At 39.9% G+C, this 27,567-nt stretch overlaps 1 protein-coding gene across 9 annotated transcripts in view; it reads left to right on the top strand.

Annotated features, from left to right (window-relative positions):
* Window positions 1-541: 541 nt before the first annotated feature.
* cep170aa (centrosomal protein 170Aa) overlaps window positions 542-27,567 on the top strand; it is a 41,794-nt gene continuing 14,768 nt past the window's right edge. For 4 of the 9 annotated variants that reach the window (XM_084375314.1, XM_084375318.1, XM_084375316.1 and 1 more), the window contains exons 1-10: window positions 543-796; window positions 11,308-11,367; window positions 11,593-11,729; window positions 15,541-15,630; window positions 17,442-17,520; window positions 17,806-17,864; window positions 18,000-18,231; window positions 19,939-20,076; window positions 24,307-24,480; window positions 24,931-25,236. In XM_084375314.1, coding sequence (XP_084231440.1) covers window positions 11,625-11,729; window positions 15,541-15,630; window positions 17,442-17,520; window positions 17,806-17,864; window positions 18,000-18,231; window positions 19,939-20,076; window positions 24,307-24,480; window positions 24,931-25,236 — 1,183 coding nt within the window. In that variant the 5' untranslated portion in view covers window positions 543-796; window positions 11,308-11,367; window positions 11,593-11,624. Of the gene's footprint in view, window positions 797-1,328; window positions 1,385-11,307; window positions 11,368-11,592; window positions 11,730-15,540; window positions 15,631-17,441; window positions 17,521-17,805; window positions 17,865-17,999; window positions 18,232-19,938; window positions 20,077-24,306; window positions 24,481-24,930; window positions 25,237-27,567 lie in introns of all 9 variants that reach the window. The other 5 variants (XM_084375317.1, XM_084375322.1, XM_084375319.1 and 2 more) reach the window with 3 other exon arrangements.

Here is a 27,567-nt window from a genome sequence, read left to right on the forward strand (position 1 = left end):
CATACATACATTCACGTGCAGATAAGGAAAAGTTCAGTCTCATTGCAGTTGACAGTGATGCAACAAATTAACATCTGAAGAGAAAGAAGACAAAATTAAAAAATTACAAAATGAAATAAAAATACAATTCCAATCACAACCCAAAAATATTAGTTAACCACTTTCTTTGTTGCCATCCATCATGCCTTTCAACATCATATTTTAATATTTTATTCTAAATTTGTTGGGACTAGGGGCGCTAAATCCAGTACCTTTACATATATTTGTTTTTTTAAATAAATTGATAATTGAGTTGATGGATACTCATCTCTCTCATTTGTAAATAGGCCTACACAAGAAACAGAATAAAATACAGTAATATCAATTTAAATGTTGTTTTTTACTTACATTACAGGTGCCAATCTCATCCTACAGATTTAGGTACGTTGGACTACATTTTTCCTAAATCTGTGGTCACATGATTAGTCATAAATACGGTTGCCTAGCTACACAGGCTGTCACCTCGAGGCTTACTGACAGATCACCCACTCGCATAAATCTCTGCTGCGATTTTATTCTGAAAGTTGTAGCCGGAAGTCCAGAACGAGCCTCCGCTGCGTTGACGCTCCTCTCGGGATGTTGCTCCGCTCGCCGCTCCGCTCGGTCGCAGGGAGGGAGCAGCATTGCTGAGCAACGGAGGGAGAGAAGGCCGACGCGTAGAGCCAGACTGAACTGCAGCAACGGCAGGGCTGGGCTCCACTCACACACACACACACGCACACATCTTCAACAGCAACACACACCAGAACGGAAAAGGGTAAGTGAGGAGTACATTTCACTTTTATTCAGCGAAAAGTAGAAAAGACAGGCTAATTAACAGCGCACTCTTTAGCTAGGTGGTCGACCGTTAGACGCACGTGAAGTTTGCGGGCAGAGAAAAAATGGGAAGAGTCGCTTTTCTGCTTTTCTGTCCATCTATTGATGCCAGTGTGGGCTTTCAGTGTTGATGTAAGATCCTCCGAGGTGGCACAGCAGTTCCTGGAGCTCCTCACGTTAAAACCCCATAGCCTTAAATCAAATTGATGCTTTGAATCCTTATAAACAAACGCCGTAATTTAACACCCTGTTATGCTTATAACGGCTAAACGAAATAGTGTGACTCCCTGTTGGCTAACTGTATGGCTACTGTTGTCGGCAGCAGCATGACCAGCCTGCCCTGCTCCGCCTTTGTAAAGCCACACAGCCTAGCCACTTTTCTGCCTCTGTAAAAACGGAAAAACAAAACACCGACCGCATTCGCCCTCTGTGCTATTATTATTTCTTACTGGCCTGTTTTTTTCCCCTAATAGTTGCATCCTCCTTTAACCGCACGGAGGCTATCGAGACAGGATGCACATCAATGAAGGTCGGTCACAATGGACGCTTTGTGTTTTATCTAATTGGAAACAGACGAATCTCGGGAGTCCTCTTTGAGTCTATGTTTATTGTCTGATGGGTAGATTATATGAGTAGGTGTTTCGCTACATAACGCGGCTGCACAGTGTTTCCCGATGCCAGTCGGACCCCAGCCTCTTCTTCTGTGTGGGGGGCTTTGTTTTCGTGGGGCAGATGTAGCTGGCCTACATGCATCCGCTCTCTTTGTGTTCAGTTTGATTTTTGCTGTCATCATCACATAAGATGTAAAACTCTGGGAAATGGCAAAATATGTGCTTTAAATGCATCACAGCATCTTTAACAATACCGTTAAGGTGCCTTATTTGCATGATCTTACAAAGAAATCTATGCATAATTTAAAATTGTGTAACTAATGTTTAATTGTGAGGTGACAGACTGTTTTGAAATAAATGATTAGTTTAAATGATAGAAGAAGATGCATGGCATATACATGTATTTTAAACATTTGACGTATATACATAGCAGCTGCAGCAGCAGCAGCCTGATTTTGTTTTTTCATCCTGATAATGTCCCTTAATTACATCTTATAGCATCAGAGGTATCAGTGAAGTCTGCTTGCATTTCTGGTTTGGGTTTATGACACAGTAAGCTGTCCATATACTGGACTGATGTGTTGTTGGAAAGCTGGAGAGCCATAGTCTGCACACAGCGAGTCTTGTTAGTCTCCTCCCCCTCCCCTCTCATCTGTAATAATTCAAATTTTGGGTTGGAGCCATTAAATTTGCAGATAATACCATCCAGTCCGGCTTTGCTCCTCTCCTTTCCTTTCCTTTCCTTTCTCTCTTTCACTCTGCCTTTTTCCGCCTCCTTCCTGTCCTCTCCGCAAATGTGGCTGCCGGCCGGCTGGTTGGCTCTACAGGCGGTTGCATTTTTAAAAACTGTGTCAGTGTCACAGGACGGAGAGGAAGCTGCAGCAACGTCCTCGCTAGACTGCAGCCTAGCCAGCCTACCTCCGTTTACATGTTACAGTGAAGATGATAACACAGGAAACTATGAGAATAAATAGTAATAGTGCACTCTTTTTTACATTTGTTGAAGATTTCTTGTTGTACAGGGGTTTCCTCTGAAAAACTGGAAAATTAAACAGTGTATAAATTCCTGCTGTCACCAAGTTGTCAGTGCTGATGGGTCAATTGCACATGTCATAAGTTGGCTATTAACAGTGAACAGACAGAAGTAAATTACTGCTTTTTCATCCCCTGTAACCCCTTATCTCATCTGTCCTATATAACTTGGTGTCTCATGTTCAGTAGCATAACTCTTTTAATGACCTTGTGGCAAATGAACAGTGTTTCCTTCATTATTATGAACCTATTTTCTGTTCTAGTTGAGGACTTTGTTGTCCAGCCTGCCCACAGCCATTGTGTGTCGTAGGAAGTTTAGGAAGTGAGTTCACTTTACTTCAGTGGTCAGGGAGTGTTGTTTGTGACTGAAAACAACCTATCCTGAAACTTAATACTGTAATCTATTCCATTCAAGGTGTTTTTAAAAGTGTTTTTGTATCAGGGTTTCTGTGGCTAAAAATAGCGATGAATCTCAGTTGTGTGATCTGCCAGAGTATAAACGTTAAAAGCGTTATGAGAGCCAGATAACTTTGCCTGGTGAAGCTCCTGCTTGTGTGCAGTCACAAAGAGAAAAACGGGGGGTTGAATAAAAAAGTCTGAGCGGAGAAATTGGGATAGACAGCAGAGCTGAGCAGAAAACACGAAAAAAGCTTGAAGCAATACATAATCATCAGCCTCTCCCTTGTTATGGAACATCAGGGGTGTGCCTGGTTTGATTTTTTTGCATTAGCTTCCCAAAATGAAAAATAAAACAGAGGGTGACCTTCACATCTGTTTTGGGGTGTAACGTACTCCCCTCTGAGTATCCGGTATTTTGTGCTTCTTTCCACTGCAGATATTGATCTTGTATTTGGGCCGTTTCCATTCCCATCTCTCCGTCTGCCAGGGTCCCCCTGATTGTCCTGTTATGCTAACGCTGGTGTTTTTTTTTTCCTTCTAAGTGCCAGTGTAGATTTCAGTGCGAGAGAGTTCACTATTTTTGTCCGCTGCTGAGTCTGTTTCTGTGGGCTGCATAAACGCTGGTGCCATAATCAACGTGGCAGGGTTGGTCAAATACTAATGTTCCTGTTAAAGGCCTACCGGTCAGTCATTATCTGCTCAGCAGGGGCCATATAAGCACTCACCAGAGCAAACTTATTGTGTGCTTTGGCTTCTGTAGCTACATCATAAAGTGATTTATACATATGACAGGTTAAATATGTTAGCCCAGTTAAAATACCTTTCTGTGTGCAGGAATATATCATATTTAGGTATTACTGTCCAAATCAAAGATCAAGATTTTTTAAGAGAACTGCCGATTATTTCCTCAATTTATAGAATAATGTCAAAAATTTGAAAAATGCTCGTCACAATTTTCCCAGGAAGTGATGTATTCAAATTACCTCTATTGTCCAACCAACAGTCCAAAGGCCTCTTTTGTGGTCTCTTTCTTTTCTTCACTTGTTTTTCATCGCTTGGCCTGTTTGGTAGTATAAGCCAAACCGACTGGGATTGCTGAAATTGGTACCTTTTCTTTTCCGCCATTGCCAGTGTAGGTACCAGAACAGGAGGATCACCTCGTTATGGTATTCTCTGTCCTAATTGGATGAACTGGGCAGGTATACCAGACAATTTATTTCCTCTTTTACTGCATGAGCAGGGGGCTGAGATACATGGGATACTGGCCAAATGCTCTATAACAGTGATTACAGTTGGAATGTAGAGCTATTTAACACTTATTCTAATCTCTCTAATATCTCTTACAGCAGCTTTATGGTATTTGTATATTACACGAGTGATCTAATAAAGGGCTGCCACTGACTATCTATTTTGATATGGGTTAATCTGCCAAATTTTTTTCACTAGAAAATAGCAAAATACCCCATCACAATTTCCTTAAGGCCAAAGTGACATCTTCAATTGTTTTTTCTCTGACTGACAGTCTAAAGCTCAAGGATATCCAGTTTACAATGATATAAAGCGGAGAAAAATATCAGATTTTCACATTGTAGAACTTTGAACAATGATGATTGAATGTTTTGCTTTTGATTCCAAACCTACTTTAACAGTAAATTGATTAACAAAATAGTTGCTGTAGCCTAATATATTTATTGCCCTAACATTTTGATGGTTAATTTAAGTTTGCATATTAGTTTACTGCATATTCCTCTGCTCTCATGCCTCATTGAGGAATCTGCCTCCAGAAAAGAGTGTATTTTAGTATAATGTCTGAAAAATGTTCTGCACACACGCTTCGGAGAATTAGTCACATGCGCTGAAAAAGACTTTGCTGTAGGGCATGTGCTTCATTAATTCTCTTGGATTATTATTAATCTATTTTTTATTATCTCTTTATCAGAACAAGAGCTTGTTCACAGTGTTGGCTTCCCCCCTTGTAGACTCCACAAGAATAATAACTTTCTCAGATAGTGCTGAAGGGCAGGCTATGTTTTTATCTGCAATGCTGTACAATTTTTAACATCCGTGAAGTGAATTTCCATATGTAGGTCTGTAGGTCATGTGGAACGCAGGGGTCACTGAGCATGTGGTGGGTTTGTATCTTAAGGCCATGGGTGTGCTGGGTTGTGTGTATCATAATAACAATGAGGCAAGCTGGAAGGATGCTGGCTAAATGGAGGTGTTTTGCTTGTTTGTTCCTCTCGCCAACTGCACATGTGACGCATGTGGCCACTTTACTGCACCATATGGTCTTTTCTGCTGCATTGGACAGTTTTTTTCCCACATGCTGCATGCACAAACCACATTAACACACATAAAGCCACACGTACACATGTGTGCTCAAGTTTCTACAGATTTGAGGTGCTGTCCTGACCCCATAATGATTTATTATCTCCCTGCATGGTGCTATTATCCTGTCATAAGAGATTAATGTTGGTGTATAGTGTTAATCTGGCTGCATAAATTAGAAGCTGTTCAATATATGTTATTATTCAATAACATTAATTATTTTTATTTGTTACGAAATTTAACCAACATTTAAATTTAGTGCACTTGATCCTACTTCAAAGGCAGGACCCAGATTTACAAAAACACATTGGGGAAAGCATGACCCATTTTAGCCAAATGCTTCATTCTCATTTTATACACATGACCGTGTTGTTGTTATTGCTGTTGGATATGTACTTGCCATTGAAGAGAAGAGAAAATGGCAAAAATTATGCTGTCACCCAGCTAGCCACGCAGTGTTTAGAAGGTGGAGCAGCATCCTTGGCTGTCAAACTGCATCCATCCTCAGGTCACTTAATCAGCCTTTACCACAACAAACCCAAAGTATATACGTGCTTATTATAGATTTCAGCCTCCGGTTGTAGTTTTTTGGTTTTCGCTGACAAATTACTATGTTGATATGAGGATTGAGCAACTTGACAAAGAAAAGATTTATATAAGGCTCTTTCTAAGGAGGTCCCTTAAACAGAATATGACTTGTTTGTGCCCTTTGTGGGATTTTCTCCATTTATGAGGAGAGGTAAAGTAGGCCAACTTGATTCACATGTCAGCTGGAATCACAAAAAATTGAGACTGATATCCCTGGAGCAGCCATAGCGTGCTCCTTTATGCATTCTGAATTTCAGACCTAGAACATTTCATACATACTGCATTATTTAGCTGCTATCAAACAATTTTTTTGTGATTGACTGGCTGCCCAGTGGAGCTACTGTGTATGGACTATGTTTGTCATTCAGCTTAAGTGTCTGCTATATCTTTATCAGGCATCATAGAAAAAGCCCAGTCTCTCCTGTTGTTTGACGTTAAGAGAGGAACAATAGTCTTGTGTTCCTTGTGTTTCTCCTCTACTGTACACTTTCAAGTTTATAAATCTACAGTAGATTCAGCCACTGGGGACTAAAAAGCCTTTTGTCTGTCTGTTTGTCCAGAGGTTGTCCGGCTGTCTAGTCTTGAGTCTGTTCCCTGGATGGTTCTTTACACCCTTCAGGGTCTTCCCTGCTCCCAAAACAGCTCTAGGGTTGAGACAAAACCAAATCAGTCTCCCTCGTCTATTAAATATTGACTTCCTGACCTTACATCAGCACATTCAAGGGAATTGGCTGCTGCTTCTATTTGTCTTGTCCTTCAGTGTACTCTCCTTTTATTGGTTTTACTTATACCTCCAAGGTACTGTCTAGCACCACATAGTACAGTCTTTGCTCTTTTTTTCCATTGTTGCAAAGCTACAATATTGATAACAATATTTCTTTCAGAACGTGAATTTAAGGCCTTACATTAAGTGTGAGTCTACAAGAGTCATGTTTCTTTCATTTGAACAATATCTTTGGTACTAAGCCATCTATGCTGTTGTGTTTTTGTGCTACACTTCCATGAAATCACCTTGCAATGAGTCAGTTTAATACGGTTACTGCTCTTTACTTTGTCTGTTCAGCCAAGGGGGCTATCACTGCTCAAGCGAATGTAACTACTGAGTGCTATTTATATCGGAACAATCTGCTTTTGCTGCTGCTGTAAACATTTAATGCATCACCTCCTGTCTGCCTGCGGATTTCTCTTGGGAAAGACCGACCAGACATGAAAGTTCAGAGCAGCAAATGCTTTAGCTTTTCAATTGAATCATTATTCGTCAGCCAGGAGCATCTTTCTGTTATTACTACTTCCCTTAGAATCACTGCATGTAGGGTGTCACCTAGCCAAACATGGGTTTTACTTCATGGGTTTTGTAGAGCAAGCATCAGCTGTAGTTTTTATTCAGCGCCATTGAGATTAAGCTACATTTTTTACAATGTAGGCAGGCAACCACACCCTTACTAGGGCTAAGTTTGGCTCACATCATGAGACCATGTGGAAATGTGCGTGACGAGAGTATGAGTTGTCTCTCTCTGCTTGCCTGCTTCTTTCTCTGTGACTGTCTATCTCACTTTGGTTTGTCTAGCATGTGAGTGTTTGTGTAAATCTGTGTATGGAGGCTACACACAGCAGCTTTGAGTGGTAGTGATGTGGTCTGAGTCAGCTATCAGGGTCGCAGTGGTGATGTGACAGTCAAAGAGGTCAGATAGAAAAAGCAGATGAGCAGTGCCGACGGTTACCCAGCTGTTGCATCATCCTGGATACTCACTGGAGCCAGATGCTATGTGGAGGGCAGCAGACATGTGTTGCTGTAAAGAAGCATATTAAATGATGACAGCAAATAAACTGGTGCTCAATGACATTACTTCCTGTCCTCTTTCAGCCAGTGTCTGATTGGCTAATTTGGATTGGAGGGAAGAGACTTGAATTGTTGAAAATATAGAGGACTGCTTATATAACAATTTGCTAGATACGGAAACATGACTGCAAGAGCGATTAGTCACAGCAAATAAATCTGATTATCCAACACAGCTTAATAATCACCCTGCTTATTTTAAATGTCTGAACATCTTATTATATAATGAATAATAATAATAACAGTGCACATTCCCATTTGCTTCAAATCTGCCCCTTTGTTAGTGTTTAACATGATTTTCCTCATGACAATGTGATTCAATTCCTCTGAGGATTTAATGAGCAGCCTCACTGTAGATGACATGGTTTTTCATTTATGTCAGATAGTTGTTAAGTCAGTATTAGATGGACTCAATAGATGAGTGAGGTCTATCCACCACAGGAAGTGCTGTGCATGCTTCCTGACTTCTTTACTGCCTCACACAAAGAATTCACAGTCATCTTGGAATAATCCTGTCCTTTCACTCCTTAATTCTGTGTGTGTGTGTGTGTGTGTGTGTGAGAGAGAGAGAGAGAAAGAGAGAGAGAGAGAGTATGTGAGTATGTGGGAACTAGTATGAGTGCAGGTCTGGGGGTTGGGGAATTCCTGCCAAAACCATGAGGTCACTATTTCTCCTTACTAGACCCAGAGAGAATTTGAGTTGCTGAAAGAGAGGAATGGAGATGAGATGAAACCATCAGTGTGAAGTGTTTTTGCCAATGTCTAAACATTGAAATTGTGTATTACTGATATTTAGAAGCAAGCATTTGTGCATGTCTTCAGATGATACATGTGGTGTTTATTGATGTAGGTTTGTCATTGTAAGTTGTAGAAGAAGTATGGAACAATGATGTTTGATAAATTACAGTGAGACACAGCAGAATGGTTGGAACAATCATTTTACCGGAATTACCCAAAACCTTAACATATTTTTACTTTTATTTACTTGAAAAGTTGTTGTAATTGCTTTCGCAGATAGTAATGATTATTTTCATTATTGAATAATCTGTTTTCTGATTATATAGATTAATCATTTAATCATTTCTGATATATAAAATGTCAAACAAAAGTTAAAAAAAATGCTAATTGAAATTTCCCAGAGCTCAAGGTGACAAATTGCTTATTTCTGAGCAACAGTCTAGATATTCAGTTGACTATTATTTGCAACAAAGAAGAGCAACAAAGCTTTATACTTGAGAAGCTAGGACCAGGGATTATTTTGAATTTTTGCCTGAAAAATAACTGAAACAAAAAAATAATCAACTAAACATTTTTTCTGAATTTTCCAGAATAAGTAGGACTCCAATAATTATTACTTTACCCACAAATGTAATTCTGTTCTATTCAAACTATTCTGTTCACCTCCATTGTATAGCGGCGGAGGCCGAAGTATAAATCGATAAGGGGTGTCGTGATATTCATTCTTAATACAAAATGGAACAAAAAGAGCTTTGAAATTCAAACATTAAATTCAAAGGCAGTATCGTCGCCATACTGTTGGTGTGGAAAGTTCAGTTTTTTGTAGTTTTGGTGAACTGACTGTTTAACATTAGCTCTGTAAGGAGCACATGTAAGCCAGACTGCTGAGTCTCCTTCGTCAGACCTACCGCTGCATTCCTCTAGCTGTGCCATGTCTTTCATGTGTGATAGCAAGAAGGTTTTTTAACGGCACCACACAGGCTGGTATCCATCGTATTCAGGCTCCTCAACCACATTCTCGTTAACCTTGCATTCTGCAGTGAGTGTGCAGCGGTTATTGAGACTGCAAGCCTTCAGATGGTTTGGTTACAGTGGGGAGGGGAAACCACATATAATTATAGTGTAATGGCAGTGCTGTTGTTCTTTAGAGGCTTTCTCTGATAATGTATGCATGTGTTTTGTTTCGGTGTTGCATCTAAATGCAATATCTGTTCCATTTCTGAAATACAAAGTGATCATGTGACAGCAGTGTTGCATTGCATCATTTGAGCATGAAATACTGAATTGGAATTTGGCCAGTGACTGTTTGATTGCATTAAAGGAAATCAAATCTAGCATTGTTATCCAGTCTGTAGTCCACGTTTCCCTGAATTTAGTTGTACGATTATAAGAGGTATTTTCAATAAGGTTTGCAGAAATTTAGATTAAATTAAGGTTAGTGTGACTATTATGTTAGGCTTAATTGTTAAGGGGGATTTCTTATAATGAAGCAATGCCTTATATGTGAACTAATACTGCTCATTATTTACAAAAGGCTTCTCTCATAGTCTGCATATTTCCTGTCGCTCTTCAGTTAACACCATTCAGGCAAAACTGACATAATATATGTTAAAAAACACTTAACTGTGACAGTATGTTGCAGCAGATTACTTATATCATAGCCGTTTACAGATGTCTGAATTTTCCTCATTAAATGTTTCACACACATATAAAATTGGTAGATATTTTGAGCTGTCACTATGATGAAAAGCTGATCCTGTTTACATCAGAGACAGCTGTTGCTTTGGTTGAGTCATGCTCCCAACAGCATCGTGCAAGGAACTGTCAGAGGTGTGCAGTTGATTAAAATTTTACCCAGGGGATTATTGAGTTGGTATACCAAGTACTTATGAGGTCAAGTGAGCAAGGGCTTAGCTCAATAATCTTTAATTCCCTCTCTGATGGGCTTTTCTTGGCACTTTCTACACACGACAGAGTTGCTGTTATTTTACTGCTCTTTTAAATTACCATCAAAGGCTTCCCTTTGAAACATGTTTAATTTTTAAATAAATGATTATGAGAAATATTCAAATTGTGTAAACCTTAGTATTAAAATGAACCCAAATGCAGCAATCTTTTAAAAATGTGTTTCACTGCAGAGCCAACAAATTCTTCACATCACTCTGAGAGGCTCCACTCTGTTTTATTGTCATCTTTTGACAGTGTGAAAAATTCAGTTATGATGAGTTACTTTTGGCTGCTACATTTCACAGCCAGCTATATTTCACTGGCAGGAAACATCAGTCCCACCAGTCACTCAATCAGCCACCAAACCAAACTTCTACCATGCTATGTAGTCAGTCCGTAAGAAAACTACCACACAATTAAAATGCCTGTCGGTTAGTTCTGCGTAGTGTTGTTCTTCTGGGCCTGGGCAGTTATAAAGTTAGAGCAGAGCAGAGTGGATCTGACCTCCTTTCCAGCTCATCTGAAGGAGAGCAAGGGGAGGAGGCAGGCAGGAGGGAAAATAAATGTCCTGCTGGGGAGGCCAGCCAACATTCCTACATCACTTCCTCCTCTAACATCTGGCAGTGATCAGGGCAGGCAGAGAGAAAGAGAGGATGCGTCTTACTGGCTGGCTTAGTGTTCATTTCCAGGCGTAGACAGTGAGGCATCACATTGCAAGACCGCCCACTCAACCTCATTCCCCCTACCAGCAAAACAAAATGAAGCAAGATGAAGTGATTTGATTCAGTGTTTCTCTACCGATGTTTACACTTTGTCTGTGACTCTGCTGTCTTCCTTCATTGCTTCATATGTTCATATATTTCTACTAGTTATATCATGCTGTGAAGACAAAAATGTTATGTGTTTGCCTGCGCCTGTGAGCATAAATGAAAAAGAAAATCAGAATCTTTTCCTTTCTTCTTTGTTTCTCAGGATGGCCTAGCTGTGCTGTGTTGTCGGCAGTCTATCAGCAGTGAGCTACCTGGACCAGAGGTGTGTTATAGAACTACTACTTTATTTTCAAATATTTAAAACAACTTAATTACTTTTGTATTGTCCTACCACTAAGATAGGGCAAAAGAATGGCCTTCAAACCTCGGGACCACATTTGCGAATATATTATGGTACTAAGCCATCTATGCTATGGAATTTGTTCTTCTCCTTTAACCCCACACTATGCAGTAAGCAAATATTTTTTTCTTTTAACTTTGATAATAGGTGTATACCAGAGGCGGCAGCAGGTTGCAAAGATGAGTGTGACCTCCTGGTTCCTGGTGAGCAGCGGGGGGACTCGCCACCGACTCCCCCGGGAAATGATCTTTGTCGGCCGGGATGACTGCGAGCTCATGCTACAGGTAAACAAAACAATAATGCTACAGTAAACGCCTCTGACTGCTGCTTCAATAAACCAGAACTGGACTAGAGCTGCAACTGTTAAATTAATAGCCAAATATTCCGCATAATATTTTCAATTAACCAGTTTGAGTTATTTTGCAAGTAAAATTAAGCAAAAAATGTTAAATGTGAATATTTTTTGCTTCCTTTACTCCTCTACAACAGTGAACTGCATATGTTTGGTTGTGGACAAAACAATATATTTAAGGATTACACCTTGGACTTAACAACAAAAAATAAAGAATGGCAGTCTGTTAGCAGTCTGATACTTAGTAAGTCACCCAAGTTTTGAGACAATATCATAGCCAGTTAAACACTCAGAGCCTGACACTTGCAAAGAGGTTCACTCCAGTCATATAAATAACCTGCTGACCTCACAGGAGTCAGTTTCATAAGCTCACTGTTTACTGCGTCTGCCTGAAGACACTACAAAAGAGCTGTGTGTGCATGCCGTTGCTCTTGCAGTAACAGATCATGTTTTTATGTCTTGATGTTGATGTGTGTGTGACTGTGTGTGCACTGAGGTTATGTCTGTGAAGCTGAGCACACATCCAGGGAGACCATGTGTATGCTCATGTGTACCTCTCTGGTCACCGTACTATTAATAGAAAGTGGGGCAGATACCTCCTGAGTTAGATCTTATCAGGCAGAGTCTGTTGCTGCAGTGAGTAGAGGGTGCATCCATGGCAGCAGTTTCTGTTATGACATTACATACGAAAAGACGTTTTAAATGGTACCAGTGTCTGTCAGACTGTCACAATACTTTCAGGACTCTCACTGATATTTATTAATTTTGACTGTGTTGGTGGAAATTAGCTTTACTTCACGGTGTTCAAATCACTGTGGCTAATACAAAGCATTAAATTAGATTTATATCCAGGTTTAATGAATGCATGATTTATTATTAGCTTAAATTAATCACATTTCATGCCTTTTAGATACAGTTTACTCCAATTGGTGATACTGATCCTTACAGTATCATATCCAAACTTTAGAGATAATAAAAAAATAAAATAAATTTCTGAGAGGCTGAAGCATAAATCAGATTCATAAAAGCATCCAATATATATTTCTTTTTGGAATGAACAGCAGTACATGACTGATTAAAGTTAACGTTTCCTAAAATCCAAGTGCACAGTATGGTTCACTTTTCCACTCTACTAACTAAGTCTGCTTGATTTACATTGTCTTCTTCTCACCAATATCTAGCACCTCGCAAAGTAGCTTTTAGCTGCTCAGCTGTGAAAAAGATTGTCAGCCTAAAAATAGTCAGTGTGGTGCAACCAAATTTTAATTTAAAATCTGTGTATACCTGCATATTTCCCATAAAAAATGTTTTGAGTCATTTTTTTGTAGTCCAGGGCCAAGAATGGACTCTCAATCTCAACTGAAAAAACTTCCTTATTTTTGAAGACATTACACAGTTGTAGACACTGTGTCTAAAGTTAACCATGTTGGCCTTTCAGTCTGCTGATTGAATTTTTTAGTCTCCTAGCTGACCTCAATCTTCTCACAATCCTGTTTTCAGATGAGGAAACTTCAGGACAGAAGTAATTAGGGTCATTAATGAAGCATGTAGAGTTGTTAAAGATCTTTTTTTTTCCCCAAACACATTCTTTGATATATCTCAGATGACCTGAAGGTCTTCTGCTCCTCCGTTTGTGTATGTGTGTGTGCTCTTGTATTCCTAACCTTGTGATGTCTCTGGAATGATAGAATGATATGGGGAATCTTTCAAATTGAGGGAATTTTTTGGCGTTGTGTATGTGTGTGTTTTAAGTAGCTGCTTACGTTTGTCCTCCATGTGACCGCTGTAACAAGCCAAGGCCTCATCACATGGCTAAACGTTCAGGTCAGCTTGTGTCATGCACCAAATAAAACACAAACACGCACGCACACTGACAGAATATCAAACGATTGTATGACATGAGAATTATCATGCTGGTTTTTGAGTGGTTGGAGTGAGTTTTGTTATTGATTTGGTGTCATCTTGAAGAATTCACCAGCAGCTTGTTTTTTCTATCAATCACACATATGACCATGGTTTTGACAGTGATTTTTCCAGGTTTTGGCCTCATGATCAGAATAGATTCTTACTTATTATATTTATTGAAAAGGGGAAGAAGTGTGATAAATCCAGGGACAGTCTCCATGATGTCAGCCCGAATCATATAATATATTTTTCCTGTGGGTAAAATGGATACAGGAAAGTCAGTAAGGCTATTTGAGCTCTTTCTGTCTCATAGCTCAACTCATCTGCAGTGTGTGTGTGTGTTTTGTTTCCTTGACGAATCAAATTTTACTTATGACTTTATCTCTTCCACTTTTTATGATTAGGTCCCTTTGTTTGCCTGTCTAAAATAAAATGTGTTTCATTTCAAGCAAATTTTTGGTCAAATATATCTATTTTGCTGACCCTGTCTTTTTAGTTAGGCTATGTTGAGCTACTCCACATCTGTATTCTAAGTTGCCTCTGCACATATTCAGTTGGTCAGCAGTATATCTATGTGTGCCAGCAGGAGTCTGCTCTATCCTGCAGTGTGAGGTACAACAGACAGCTCACTTGGTTTCCATCCTGTTTGATCTAGCCTAATCTCCCTAAGGTAATCTGTTGAGTTGGCTTCAGCATGAGTGCGCAGTCCAGGTGTCTTTTTGTTTGAACAAGGAGAGTAAAGTGCTGATAGGAAAGATTCATATAAGAATTCAGCTCCCAGAGACATTACGGTTACCTGGATCTCATTGTGCAAATTACTTTCTTTTGGTTTTGATCGTTTGATTCTCGAATCAAGTGTGTGATTCATGAGTCAGACAAGGTGGTTCAGTTGCACAACAATTTAAAACTGTTCATTGATTTGTTAGATGGGCCAGTCAGCCCTGAACTACAATCACTTTAAGCACTCTGAGCTAATGACTGAGCAATTTGTTACCTTTTCCTTAAACTGAACATCTTCTGACTCAGACAAAGCAGACTTTCAAATCATCATAACTAAAATTGAAATGAGATCTAGTAAAGCCAATATAAAAGCAAAACAATTTCGTGTCACTTTATATCTTGTATTTTATTGATGTGCCTTTTCTGAAGGGTATTTGGACATCGCAGCAAATTTGCTTAACAATCAGTGTCAATGCATACTTCTAGATATGGTTTAAAATTATGTGACATTGACACATGAGTGGGATCTTTGCCAGATTCCACAATATATTACTATCTAAGGCTCACATCCCCTCTTTTGTGTTTACTATACAGAAGGTTGCAGTGTTTGTGCTGGAAGCAGTTTATCCTCCAAACAGCTGATAGGCTCATATCTGGACACCACAGAAAATCAATACATTCACCGCCAGTCCTTCGTTTGTTTAAGTGTTTTCCTTGTGTGTGTCTGTGTGTATGTGCGTACACAGCTGCGCATGAATTTGGTGCCGTCAGTATGTAGTGTGCAGTGTCAAAGACATTGAAAATCCTGCTGATAAGCTTCAAGCTGATATTTTAGTAGATATCAGAAATAGTTTACATTGGATGCTCATACCTCCACAGAAATTTAACACAGCACCGTATGCTCCAGTCACACACAGCCCTCTAATGGTTTTTGTGAGAAACAGTTCCTGCTCTGCAGAAGAGCAGCACAGATGAAGAGTAAAACTAATGTCCCCCTCTGTCTATTAAGAAATGTGGACCAAAGACATCTGAGCTTAATGGCTACATCTTTATAACCACATTCAGATCAAAGTTGTAACCTTTGAGTTAATGCTCCATGTATGTGTTTTTGTTTGAAGTCCCGCAGCGTGGATAAGCAGCATGCAGTCATCAACTATGAGGCTGGAACTGACGAACACAAGGTCAAGGACCTGGGCAGCCTGAATGGGGTGAGTACACAGATGGAAATATGCAAATTCAGAGAGAGGACAAAGAAAGATAAAAGGACGAGAGAATGAAGAAAGGACAGAAAAGAATAGAGGAGAGAGGAGAGATGCATGATGGATGAGGGGTGAGGTGAGGTGAGATAAGAGAATGAGTTTAACCTGCTGAAGGAAGGGTAAAGGGGTTTAGAAGGAGATAGACTGAGACTGCACGGAAAGAGAAAAAATAAGAGATACAGAGGACACAATCAAAGAAATTCAAGGTTAAAACCTCAGAGATGATGACCTGAAGGGTTAAAGGTTCAATTTTATCAATCTCTCTGTCAATAAAGATTTGTATCAGGACTGGTGTCAATTGGAATCTAAAACTAATTATGCAAATGACAATTTAAGGGCACAATCTGTGATCCAAATATAAACAAAGGGGCACAAAAACGCAAAATACAACCCTGGAGCTCCAGTAGATGACAAGAGAATACACATAAAAATGAAAAACAACAACAGAACACAGTTAAAACAGTTGCACTCAAGAGTAGATTAGTTTGTAATTGTGGTTTTAAAGTGACATTTAGGTACAGTTGTCTGTTTAAATGCTTGTAGAATACTGCAAGTGTGTGCAACACAAAGTCTAAAATTAGTTTTACCCACATTTAATATTGGACACATTCCTACGTGATTTAGCTAATATTTCACAACCCACAGCAATAATGTGATAGTTTTGAAAGAGTTGTTGAACAATGTGGGCTGTGTATTGAGATTTTTTCTGGTAATTAAACAAATCTGTGTGTGGAGAAACGCGCAGCACAGTCTCTGTTGGCTGTTAGAAGGTATTTTTGGAAACACTGAACAGCACTAACTGAAGACAAAGTAGATTAAACAGGTTGAGGGATAGATGTTACACCAAAACTTACACTATACACTTAATCACAGTACATAACATCATTTTTGGTAAATCCAAACATTTATCTGTGACTTTTAAGGTAATTTTGCATCATAAACTTGAGAAACATTAATTAACTCTGTTTTCCTCCCATTTTGATACACTTCACTTCTCTATCGTATCTCAGTAAAACCCGGTTACAGTGTCCACATGCTGTTAGTCATATGTAGTGATTAGCGATCAGTCACAGCCCACCAGATTGGACACACATGCAGAATGTCCTTCACATCCGCTCCAGCTCTCAGACAGGAAACAGGAGTCAGAGCCACTTCCTGCTGTGTCATTATCCATCCAGCTTCTTTTGCTGGATTCAGAGGAAGTTTTCTACTGCTGAGTCAGTAGATATACAGCGATTTGCCACAGCATTGAGCAAAAAGCTGTGTTTGGGCAGCGCCACTATTTACTGTCTCACTGGAGGTGTTTGGTGGTTGTTTTGTGAGGCTATGATAACTGCATCTAACTAGAGAGCAGAGAGGAATGTTTTATTACAACAGCAGTGCAAGTATGATAGAATTTCATTTGCAGCTCAGTGAAACATGATCCGTCTCAGAGCTGCATAGTAGAAGGAGGGGTTGAAGGGGGAATGGGAGTGGGAGAAAGAAAACAGTGAAAGGGAAAGGAGTGCATTGTCATGCTCAGGCCTTTAGTCCTGGCTGTGCAACTGATTTCTTATAAAGAGACACAAGACTCAGCTGACTCGACTGTTCAAGGCTTCATGCATTATAGGACCTCACTGACCACATGCAAGTAACATTACTGCCTAGCAACAGTTTCAACCACTAAATATTAATTTGTGTCATTGTCTGTTTATATCATTGTTTATTGTTGAATTTGATTTAAATTACTGTCTAATTCTTGTATTTTCTTCCCTCTGCAGACCTTTGTAAATGATGTCCGCATCCAGGAGCAGATGTACATCACTCTGAAGTTGGAGGACAAGCTGAGGTTTGGATATGATATCCTTTCACTTTTCTGATCTTTTAAAACCTCACACCCCACCATCAGGTGGATCCTTCCTTCCAAAAACATGTTCAAGCAGAGATGATATTATTTTGATTCTTACCAAAATACCATATTTCTTTGCTATATACTATGTGAAGATAATACAATTTACAGCTTGAAGTAGTAAATAAATGCATCCATATGTGTGTGTATAAAATTTGTGTGTGTCTGAACATCATAATTGTATCATATCACATATCATAATTGTAGCCAGTCTTTCCTTAGCCTGTCTGTCTCACATACCAACCTGTTCACGGTGGTGAGAGGAGAGCTCACTGTGCCCGAGGAGGCTCTTAAGGTAAGAATATATACATGCACAACATGTGCCCAAACACACACTGTCAAGTATCATTGTTCACCAAGAAACACAGTTGTATTGTACTACTGAATTATCTATCTATTGTTTATTGCTCAATTTCTCATCTCCCTATAGCATGAAAAGTTCACCAGCGGCCTCCAGCTCAGCAAAAAGCCGTCCAACGGTGAAACCACTACTGCCACAACCACAAGCAAGTCTCCTGCTAAGACCCCAACAAAGGCACTTAAGTCCCCCAGTGGCAGCAGTCTAAGGCCAGTGGAGAGCAGAGCAGCAGATGGGGTCACTTCTTCCAAAGAGCCACAAACTAAACCTTTGGAATCGCATAAAGGAGAGGAGAGGATGGGAGGTGAGAGACAGATCATAAAGAAAATTGTGACATTTTTTGGGTGTCTTTTGTGCACTGTAGTACCTAGTATTTAATTTGAATGAAGGCAATTTGCTGTGTTTATTTGGTCATACTGAATGCAAAACCTTAAATTTGAGTTTTGCAACTGTTTAATTCCAAACATAGGGTTATAGTCAGAAATGATAACAGAGCAAGGGATCATATTATTACCACAAACTCTTCACAATGTTCTAATGTAAATACTAAAATGGCCCAATTTCAACACCGAGTCACAGAATTTGGATGTATTGTGTTTTTCTACAACCCGAAGAGCACTGACTTCTCTGTTCTGCGCTCCTGTACTGTTGTTGATATTTTATGGACCACATTTTCGCAACACAGAAGTACAAGTTGTATACACATTTGTGTTTTTATGCTTTTGTAAGCATTTAAGGATTGTTTCCTCCTCTAAGAAAACACATTGTCACACATAATATGGTGTGGTGGGGTTTTATCTCAGGCCAGTAGGGGGTGGACATGGTCACCAGGACAAGGGCTTTAACCACTGCACCAATATGCTGTCAGTCTGTTTTAACATAAAGGCGGTTTAGATTTGAGGGTGTCCCTAATAACTGCTGTCACTGACCAGGCTGGGGTGCTAGCAGGGGTCCTGGTTAAGCTCCAGATGTTAAAACAAGGCCACATGGGGCTTGTGTTATTGCAAAGATTTAGCAGTAACAGGGTCAGAGTGCGTGCATAATGCACACCCATATGCCAGCACTACTTTTCTTAAAATGCTGTTACATTCACAGGCACGCACAAGTGTACATTTGCAGCAAACACACAAATACTGTACGTGTTGCACGTCTCCCAGTCTGCTGCTCATGTGTTTAATGACACCCCTCTCTGTGGTTCTGTGCATGTAATCCTGCAGTGTTACTACTGTAATACCAGGCTTCACCCAGATATTATGCCTCACAGTGAACATACATTCAGTAGCTTTTATATAGAAGGGCCCCTCTCTACTGCATGCAATTTGGCACAGAGCATCTATAATTATCTGGATATACTGTGATTAAAATTACATAGCTCAGGATAAGATGTACTTAAAGGAAAAGGAGGTAAAGGAAGAGAATAAAGCCGGGAGAGGTTAACACAAAAAGAAGGTGTCCTATGGCAGTGTGCTCTAAGCTGTGACATTTCTGGTTCAAATCCAGCTGGAAACCTTTGTTACATGCCATTCTTGCCTCTCGCAACTATGTTTTCTGTCACTTCTCTACTGTGCTGTCCAATATAAAAAAAAGAAGTTATTGCAGAACCAAACAGTGGGGCTTGTCCTATGTCAGCTTTTATTCTAATGGGAAGAGAGAGACAAGCGGAAAGTCTCTCTTTGATTTAAACTGCTTGTGTCTGAGAGAGTAAGAGAACCAGAGCATGATAGAGAGTGTGCACATATCATGTGTGTGTATCCATCCTGCTAAAGTTCTGAAAATAGGTCAGTGGTGCAAGACCCGACCAGAGGGGATTTAACAAACACACACACACAAAGAACAGCTGGGTTCACTTTGTGTCATCATGATACAATGAGCAGTTTATGTCAACAGTAACAGAGTGTGTGAAGAATGTAATAAACACATTAACATGGCAGATTCCACTTAAAGCCACATTAAAATGTGCACTGTCTGCGAGGCTTTGTAAAATATGTCTGCATCTGTGCATTTGTCTCAGCGGACGTTACAGCGCTGCCTCGTGGGACCCCCCTGTATGGCCAGCCGTCGTGGTGGGGGGATGGGGATGCAGATGATGAGAACTCCTTCAAACAGGAAAGCAAGTCATCCAGCAAAAAACATGACAGCTCCATTTCAGGTAGGAGGTATTCTGATTTCAAACTTCCATTCGGAGTACCATCACACGCATTATCTTCACTATAATTCAAACATGCGGTGCTTAGAGTGATGGACAGAGTGGTTTAAATGTGTGAAAATAAAATGAAAATATCATATTGCCAAAACATCACTGTTGTAAATAGAAGAAAGCTGGTTGATTGTCAAATGATAACCTCTGTATTTGTCAGATTTTACCAGATCATTTTGAGTATTTTGTCTCAGAGTAAAGTTTTTAAAAAAAATTGATTGAAATCATTTTCAAACAAACTGTTTACCAACAAAGGTTTAACCAAGCCCATGTAGTAACATCCTTTATACGGTCATGTTTTACAAAGTGGCAATCCTCGCCCCATTCTTGCCTGTGAGCAACTGAACCTTTTGAGGGTGCCTCTCTCATACCCAATCATGAGACTACCACCTGTTATCAATTAAGCTGTGTACCTGTGAAATGTACCAAACAGGTGTTTTTGAGCATTCCACTACCCCCACCTCCACTTCCACTTCCCAGTCTTTTGTTGCCTCTGTCCCTGTCCCATCTTATGTGAAACACGCTGCCAGAATCAAATTCAGAAAAGGCATGTATTTACAAAACTGATATTCAAACATGAAGTTGATAAGGTTAAACACTGAATATATTGTCTTTGTACTCTTTTCAACTGAGTATGTGTAACAAAAGATTAACATATTATTTAAATTTTACAAAGCGTCCCCAATTTTACACTCCTCATGTTTGTAGCCATGCTTAGTGTGATGAATCAGTAGAAATAGTACATTTAACATGCCTGATATCTTTAATATAGTTTTGGTCGCAAATCATAGCATTTGTTTGTGTATGTCTGTTTTGTATAGAACATAGAAAATGTTCTGGTACAGTAGGCATGCCACTGTATGCTACAAACAGGATACCATTGGAAAGCGCATTACTAAATTGAATTATGTAGAGCAGATTATTTTATTATTAGATTATTAATAGTGAAATAGTAGCTTGATCCTAATGCCCTCTAACTCAGTTTATTTGCTCTGTGGTGGAGCTCTAATGGTCAGCCGGACTGTGTGTTTGTATGTGTAACAATGTATATTCAAGTGCACACAAAGGCTTTTTTCAGAGCCTGTATGTACGTCTGTTTGCCTACTATACAGTATGCGTGTGTATGGTGACTGTTGGACTGGGGGTATCCCGTTAACTGTGGTGGATAGTCAGAGTAACAGGATTAGAGGCTACACCAATAGTAAAACAGCTCAGCGGTGCAGAATCAGTCTGTGCCAGGCTGGTTTAGTGTGGACCAGTGTGGTCATAAGGAGTGGGGGGAGGTTAATCATACACAGACACTGGAGCAGACTGAAGCGTTGTCAAATCTCTCGCCACATCTGGGTGGATAGTCTGGCAGCGTCTTCACCAAGAAGGAATACTTTGTTTATCAGCTCTTGTTAAACGATTGTTTGTTTTTAATTATTTTTGTGTGAAAGCATGCAGATTTTGCTTGGGATTTTAGCAAAGAATTTTTCTGTTAGCGTGAGATTAGCCAAGACTGTCATTTTGGAGTAAATCTGTGCAAGCTTGGCAGGATGATTTGAAACCCTGAAAGCTCTCCAAAAAAAATCAAGCAAATGGGGCTGGCTACTTCAGTCATGGAAGTGGGTAAGTGGAAGGCATTTTGCCCTTTTGGAGCATTGACTTTTTGGCTGAGTGCTGAATGGATGTTGTGATGTGGGGATTGTTTTGTGAAGCAGCATGCTCCAGGGGGTGTTGCACAGTGTATTTATGTAGATTACACAGACCTCAGCATCAAAAGCAGAAATTATCAGTGTCCATTTTTTTAAAAAGGTGTGAGCACGCCCTCTGTATCTGCTCTAATAAACTGTTAAAATCAGATACAGCAGTGAAGGGGAAGTGAAAGAGAAAATGAGAGGTTCGGGGCAGGAAGTGATTTTGTTGAGAGTGTGTTTTTGTATGTCAGTTAAGTTTAGTGTGTGTCCTTTTCTCCTTCCCAGTGAATAGGCTGTGTTGTCAGAGCCCCCTACCCCCTTCCTTGTGTATTGTCACTCACGCCGATTGGGTTACGCCATTGCACCAGCTCCCCCATTCCTCCCAACACACACACCCACACACACACACACACAGCCTTCAAACAGTCTACTCTCTCTACACTATACTGCAGCAATCATTAGCTAACCACTCTCTAATTCTCTGGTAAGTTTTGCTTTCAATTCCGTATACTTTGGTTAATGGAGCTGGTAAAGGGCTTTCAATTTGAATCAACTTTTTATTCATGTGACATCCACTTACCTTGCACTTGCTTTACTTCCTTCGGCCCTTTTAGGAATTATTTGCTCAGTTTGTCATTAGAATTCATTGGAAGCCCAGTACGTTATAAATGTGTTGTTATTTTAAGTGTTTCCACAGTTACTTAAAGTCAGTCACACTTACCTCATAGCGAATGCTTTATGTTATCCGTTTTAATCTTGGTACCTAGTAACTCTAATGGAAAACATAAACGCTGATTCTATAAAGCCTAGGTTTTCAAATGTTTATTGTAAGCCAACAAAAACAAATCCTGCAGCATTAGTTTGAAATGAACAATCTTCACATGAATGGAAGTAAACTCATTCATGAAACTTCCCAGAAGTTTTAAGGTGCTTCCCAGACAAGTCTTGTGACTTATGTTGACATCATTGGTGGATGTGATAGTATTCGCACCTATTATGTATGCGAGAAACAGGAAGTTAAGTCAGTTCATCATGATTTCGAGAACAAGTAGCAAATAAGAGGTACTGTTCCGTCTGTTTTACATGTTTGTGTTTTTTTTAGTTGATACAGTTCATTTATTGAAATATGAACAGAATTAGATAGAAGTTTAATCCTTACTAAGCCTTGTTTGCATGGTATTATTTTCTCAGTTTCTATCAGTTTCTATCACTCGAAATGTTTGGTCTCAAGATCTTAATATTTGCACTCTGTTTAAATCCATGTTGTAAATCTTCTCAAACATGCAGAGCAGCTCATGCTGGCAACCACATACCTTGTTTCAAAGACAAATCCAAAGAGATTCTTTAAGTTTTAAGTTTAGTTTATAACACTGAATTGGAAAATAAGCCTTCTAATTCAGAGGTTCTGTTTCTGGGAGATCCTGCTTTGTCTTGTTTGGTCTTAATAAACGTATTTATAAAATACAACATTCATTAGAAATGTACTCACTTTTTTTTATTTATTTTTTTACAAATAATTATATTCTGCAGAGTCAGTTTCTATATCTTCTTATTGCCGATTGCCATATGTTCCTACATTTGCTCTCCAAAATGAAGCAGATGGCCCCTCTAATTTCTGAAAACATCATTTATCATATTCAGATCCCACAGAGGCTCTGTCTGTTAATATGAGCAGATGAGAAAATAAACGCCCCATATTAGGAGTGCCCTAAAGCAGGTTTTAAAAGGCTGTACAAGAACTTCTTGTCCTGCGTGACTTGTGTGTATGTGTGTTTGGGTGAATGTCTTTACAAGAGACAGAACAGAACATATATGTGTATGTCTTTGTTGTATTTGTGCTTTATAGGGCTGCATCCTCCCCCAGAAGGAGACAGTAATTCTGTTGAATTATGCTTGCTGAGGAGAGGACCATGATTGAATTGGTCCATTTTAGACCAAGCTTGACCTTTCACTCTTCGACTTTTGATAATGATTCCCCCTATTCATCTCCCACTGTCACATTGTAGCATTAGCATGTCAGGTTATTAAACTAACAAATGCTCAAGATGTAGACAGAAGCAATGACTGACACCTCACTAGTTTAGGGGAGATATATGGTGGACTGCAACTAATGATTATGTTCATTGTCGATCCCAGTGCATTAGGCAACATTTTCCAATTGCTTCTCTGGTCCAACCAACAATGCAAAACCCAAAGACTCTACTTTTGATTTACTATCATAAATGACAAAGAAAAGCAGCAAATCCTTTAATTTAAGAAGCTGGAACAAGCAAAAGTTTGAGATTTCAACTTCAAAAATGACACAAGTAATTAACTGATTATCCAAATAGTTAATTAGTCCTTACAATACTTTTAATCAACTGATCGATTAATGGACTAATTGTTACTTGTTGTTACTGTTTTGCTATATTAGTCATACAGATCTGTTACACCTAATCTTTTTCAACTCAGTCTAAATTTAAATCATTAACCTTAGTAACATCTTTTTGTTTTTCAACCTCAGACAGCAAAGAAGCACGTCGAGGGGAGAAAGCTAGAGAGGACGGCCTTCATGCGTCCTCCGCTCATGATTCCAGTTACTTTGAGATCCCTACCAAGGAGGGTCACATGGCCAATAACGGCATCCATGAGATTCCCACCAAGGACACAGAGGGCACTGCCGCCCACACCACTGCAGGTGCTGTACACATTTAATTTATTCTATTGTAAATAAAAGTCACTGTGTGTATACTTTTTCTCCTTCAGAGTTTAAAGGGAATATAGGTTTATGGTGTCTGTGTTATCAAATGAGACTACTAGATTAATTTGTGACATTAGTAATTGTATATTTACATTACAATGATGCCTTTTTGAGAAATGTGTCCTTTATGGCACTAAGAGGAATTAGTTTACAACACAAAAAAGGGAAGTGGCCCCTGTTTGTTCAGCACAAACAGCAGTCATTCTCCAACAGAAATCATCAGCTGATTTGATCATACCGAGACGTACCATATATTTCCAAACGTTCCAAAAGTACCATTATACCATAGTTTTATAATTATTTTTTAAAAGTTCATCACCCAGCAGAACTTTTATTTGTACTTGCTGACTGACACCGACTGACACAACTGCAACGTCTGCTCTACAGCCCAAGGTCACGCGTCCTTCACCATAGAGTTTGACAACACTTCTCCTGGGAAAGTCACCATTAAAGACCATGTGTCGAAGTTCACACCCGACCACCACAGATCTCGCTCCAAGAAGAGTGGAGGAGGAAGCGGAGGAGCGGGAGGAAGGGACTTGAGCACACTGCAAGCCGCTATGATGGCGTCGGAGAGCAAGGTGGCCGATTGGCTAGCCCAGAACGACCCCACTCTGGTGCGCAGTGAGTCAACGGAGGACGACAGCAAGAGCATCAAGAGTGACGTGCCAGTCCATCTCAAAAGGCTAAAAGGTGAAGGTTCTGTTTACATTTCTATGTGCTGCAGCTTTATTTGGTTCTTGTCTTCTTCCTTTTCTTTCTCATACAGAAGATTTTAATTTGCACACTGCAATAATATTCCCTTGTGAATTATCAATTAGTTTTACCTAAATTATCATCAGACTACTAGTGTCATACCTTAATGTTACAAGATTTTACACACTGTCTCAAATGTCCATGTCTCTTCCTATATTGTGTGAAAACTGGGTTTATTCTTCGTTAGGTAGACAGGTTGTTGGCTGTGGTAAACATGCCAGAGGATTAGCAGCTAACAGACAGAAACTTTTAAACCCCTATCCACTCCTCTACTGCTCTGACATGACCAGGCTTAGCATGAGTAGCATAGCACAGCGCCCCATTGAATTTAACTTTTTCACCATTTACAGTCATTATCCAGTGAGCAGCACATACTCATATACTACTTCATGGCAGTAAAGAGACGTGGCTTTTGGTTTGTTTGTTTTGTCTGAATTGTCAGTGTGGACATCTAAAACTTCTTTGGTTACCTCTGTGGGCTTGTTGCTATGTATCCTTGGGGTAAGGTTTGAGATTGCCATGACTGTAAATTGCATACTTCTGTGTGTGTCTTTGTTCCTTTTACCTGCAAGCAGCCAACTGCTGAGTGGGTTCCTGCTGCACAGAGATTTTATGAGAATGGGCCGGACCAGGCAGTGTTAGTGGTGCCAGTAAAAAGAGTTTAAGTATGAAGCTAAGCTAGGCTATGGTAGACTGCATGCTGGTCATGAGTTAATTAAATGGAGGTCAATTTATGATGTTGTTGACATGTGTGGGGGAGGGACAAGCAGAGAGGAGCTGATGAAAATGGAAATCTTTAATGCAGGAGTTTAAAGCAGGGGAAGCTAATTCATTAGACGGGGTTAGTACTACATGCATGTCAGCTGACTGATGGAGTGGCTCACCTGATGGATGATTATGTTGCTAACTGACTGTCTGACTGACTTTGGGACTGCTGGAGTCTGCAGTGTTTCTAATTGTGACTGATTGATGCTTAATGAGCTGGCCCTTGGTATTTCCTCTTAATAAGAGAGAGAGTGAATGGACTGTGGTTGGTTGTGATGTGAGTTTAGGTAGGAAAAGCAAAAATACCAGATGAAAGAGAAAAGAAAGGTGGGATGAGTAGGGAGTGAGAGGACAAAGAGGGATGGATAGAGGGCAAGTGGACAGCTGGATAGGAAGTGGTCTATTGATGCCGGCTGTGTCCATGTGAGGTGTGAAAAAACAGGTACACTGGAAAGACAGGAGAGGGGATCAGGAAGGCGGGAGAGCCTCACTGTAACGCTGAGTGCAGCATTTCTAGCAGTAACAGCAAAGATGATTGGACAAAGAAAGGCACGAAGGAGAGAGAGAGGCTTGTTGCCTGGACTGCAGTGAACGTGGAAAGGGAGGCAGCAAATGAGGAGAGAGCGGTTTTTGGCAGATAGTTGTTATAGTAACAGTGATGCAAATGATGGGAGGGAAAGAGAGAATACAGTCATTTACAAATAGCAAAAGCTAGCAGTGATGTCTTTGTGTCTGTGTGTGAGAATGCTGCGGGAGCATGTGTGAGAAACGAATTTCAGCGCTGATTCAGGGCGTGTGTGCAGCATTTGCCGCTCGCATGTGGATTTGTGTGGCAGAAATCCGTCGTGTGTGTGTTTGCTGCATGTGTGTATTTGAGAAATGCTCAGCACTGATCTGCAGACAGGCAGTGCAGCGTGTGTGAGAAGAGGCGTGTGAGATGTGCTTTGGGTGTGTCATAGAGGTACGAGGCAGAGAGAGAGGCAGAGGTTTAGCGAGGAGGCAACTGAGCCAAAGCTTTTGATTTGTAAACATCAAGGTGAGTCTTTCTCTTCTTGCTACAAGGAGAAAAATAGAGGATAAATCTTTATACTGTCTGTTATTTCTTTCATTGTTGGGTGTATTATTGTAACATCTAAAGATCTCTGCATTCTAATACGTGTAAGACTTTAAATATGTGATTGGAAATGTTATTGAGGATGCAAGAATTTTTCTGTTTTTCATTCATGATCAGTATTTCATGCACAATCGATATCATTCGCAGCAATTGTAAAATGGTTGAACTCTCATATTGTGTGTGCGTATTATACTGTCTTGTAAGCTTAAATGCAGTAAGATTCCATGTACGTTTGTTTGCAAATGTGCTTGTCTGTTTCTGCAGCTGTGCATGCCTGTAAGTAAGTGCATCCTCGTGCCGGGTGCTCAGTTGTGTGTATGTTTGTGTGCATGTGTGTGTGTGGCCAGCGGTGGAGGCAGAGGCCAGCTCCACTGTGAGTCATGGCGGGG

The sequence above is a fragment of the Pagrus pagrus genome (assembly GCF_965226575.1).
Source record: "Pagrus pagrus genome assembly, chromosome: 15".
NCBI lineage: Eukaryota > Metazoa > Chordata > Actinopteri > Spariformes > Sparidae > Pagrus > Pagrus pagrus.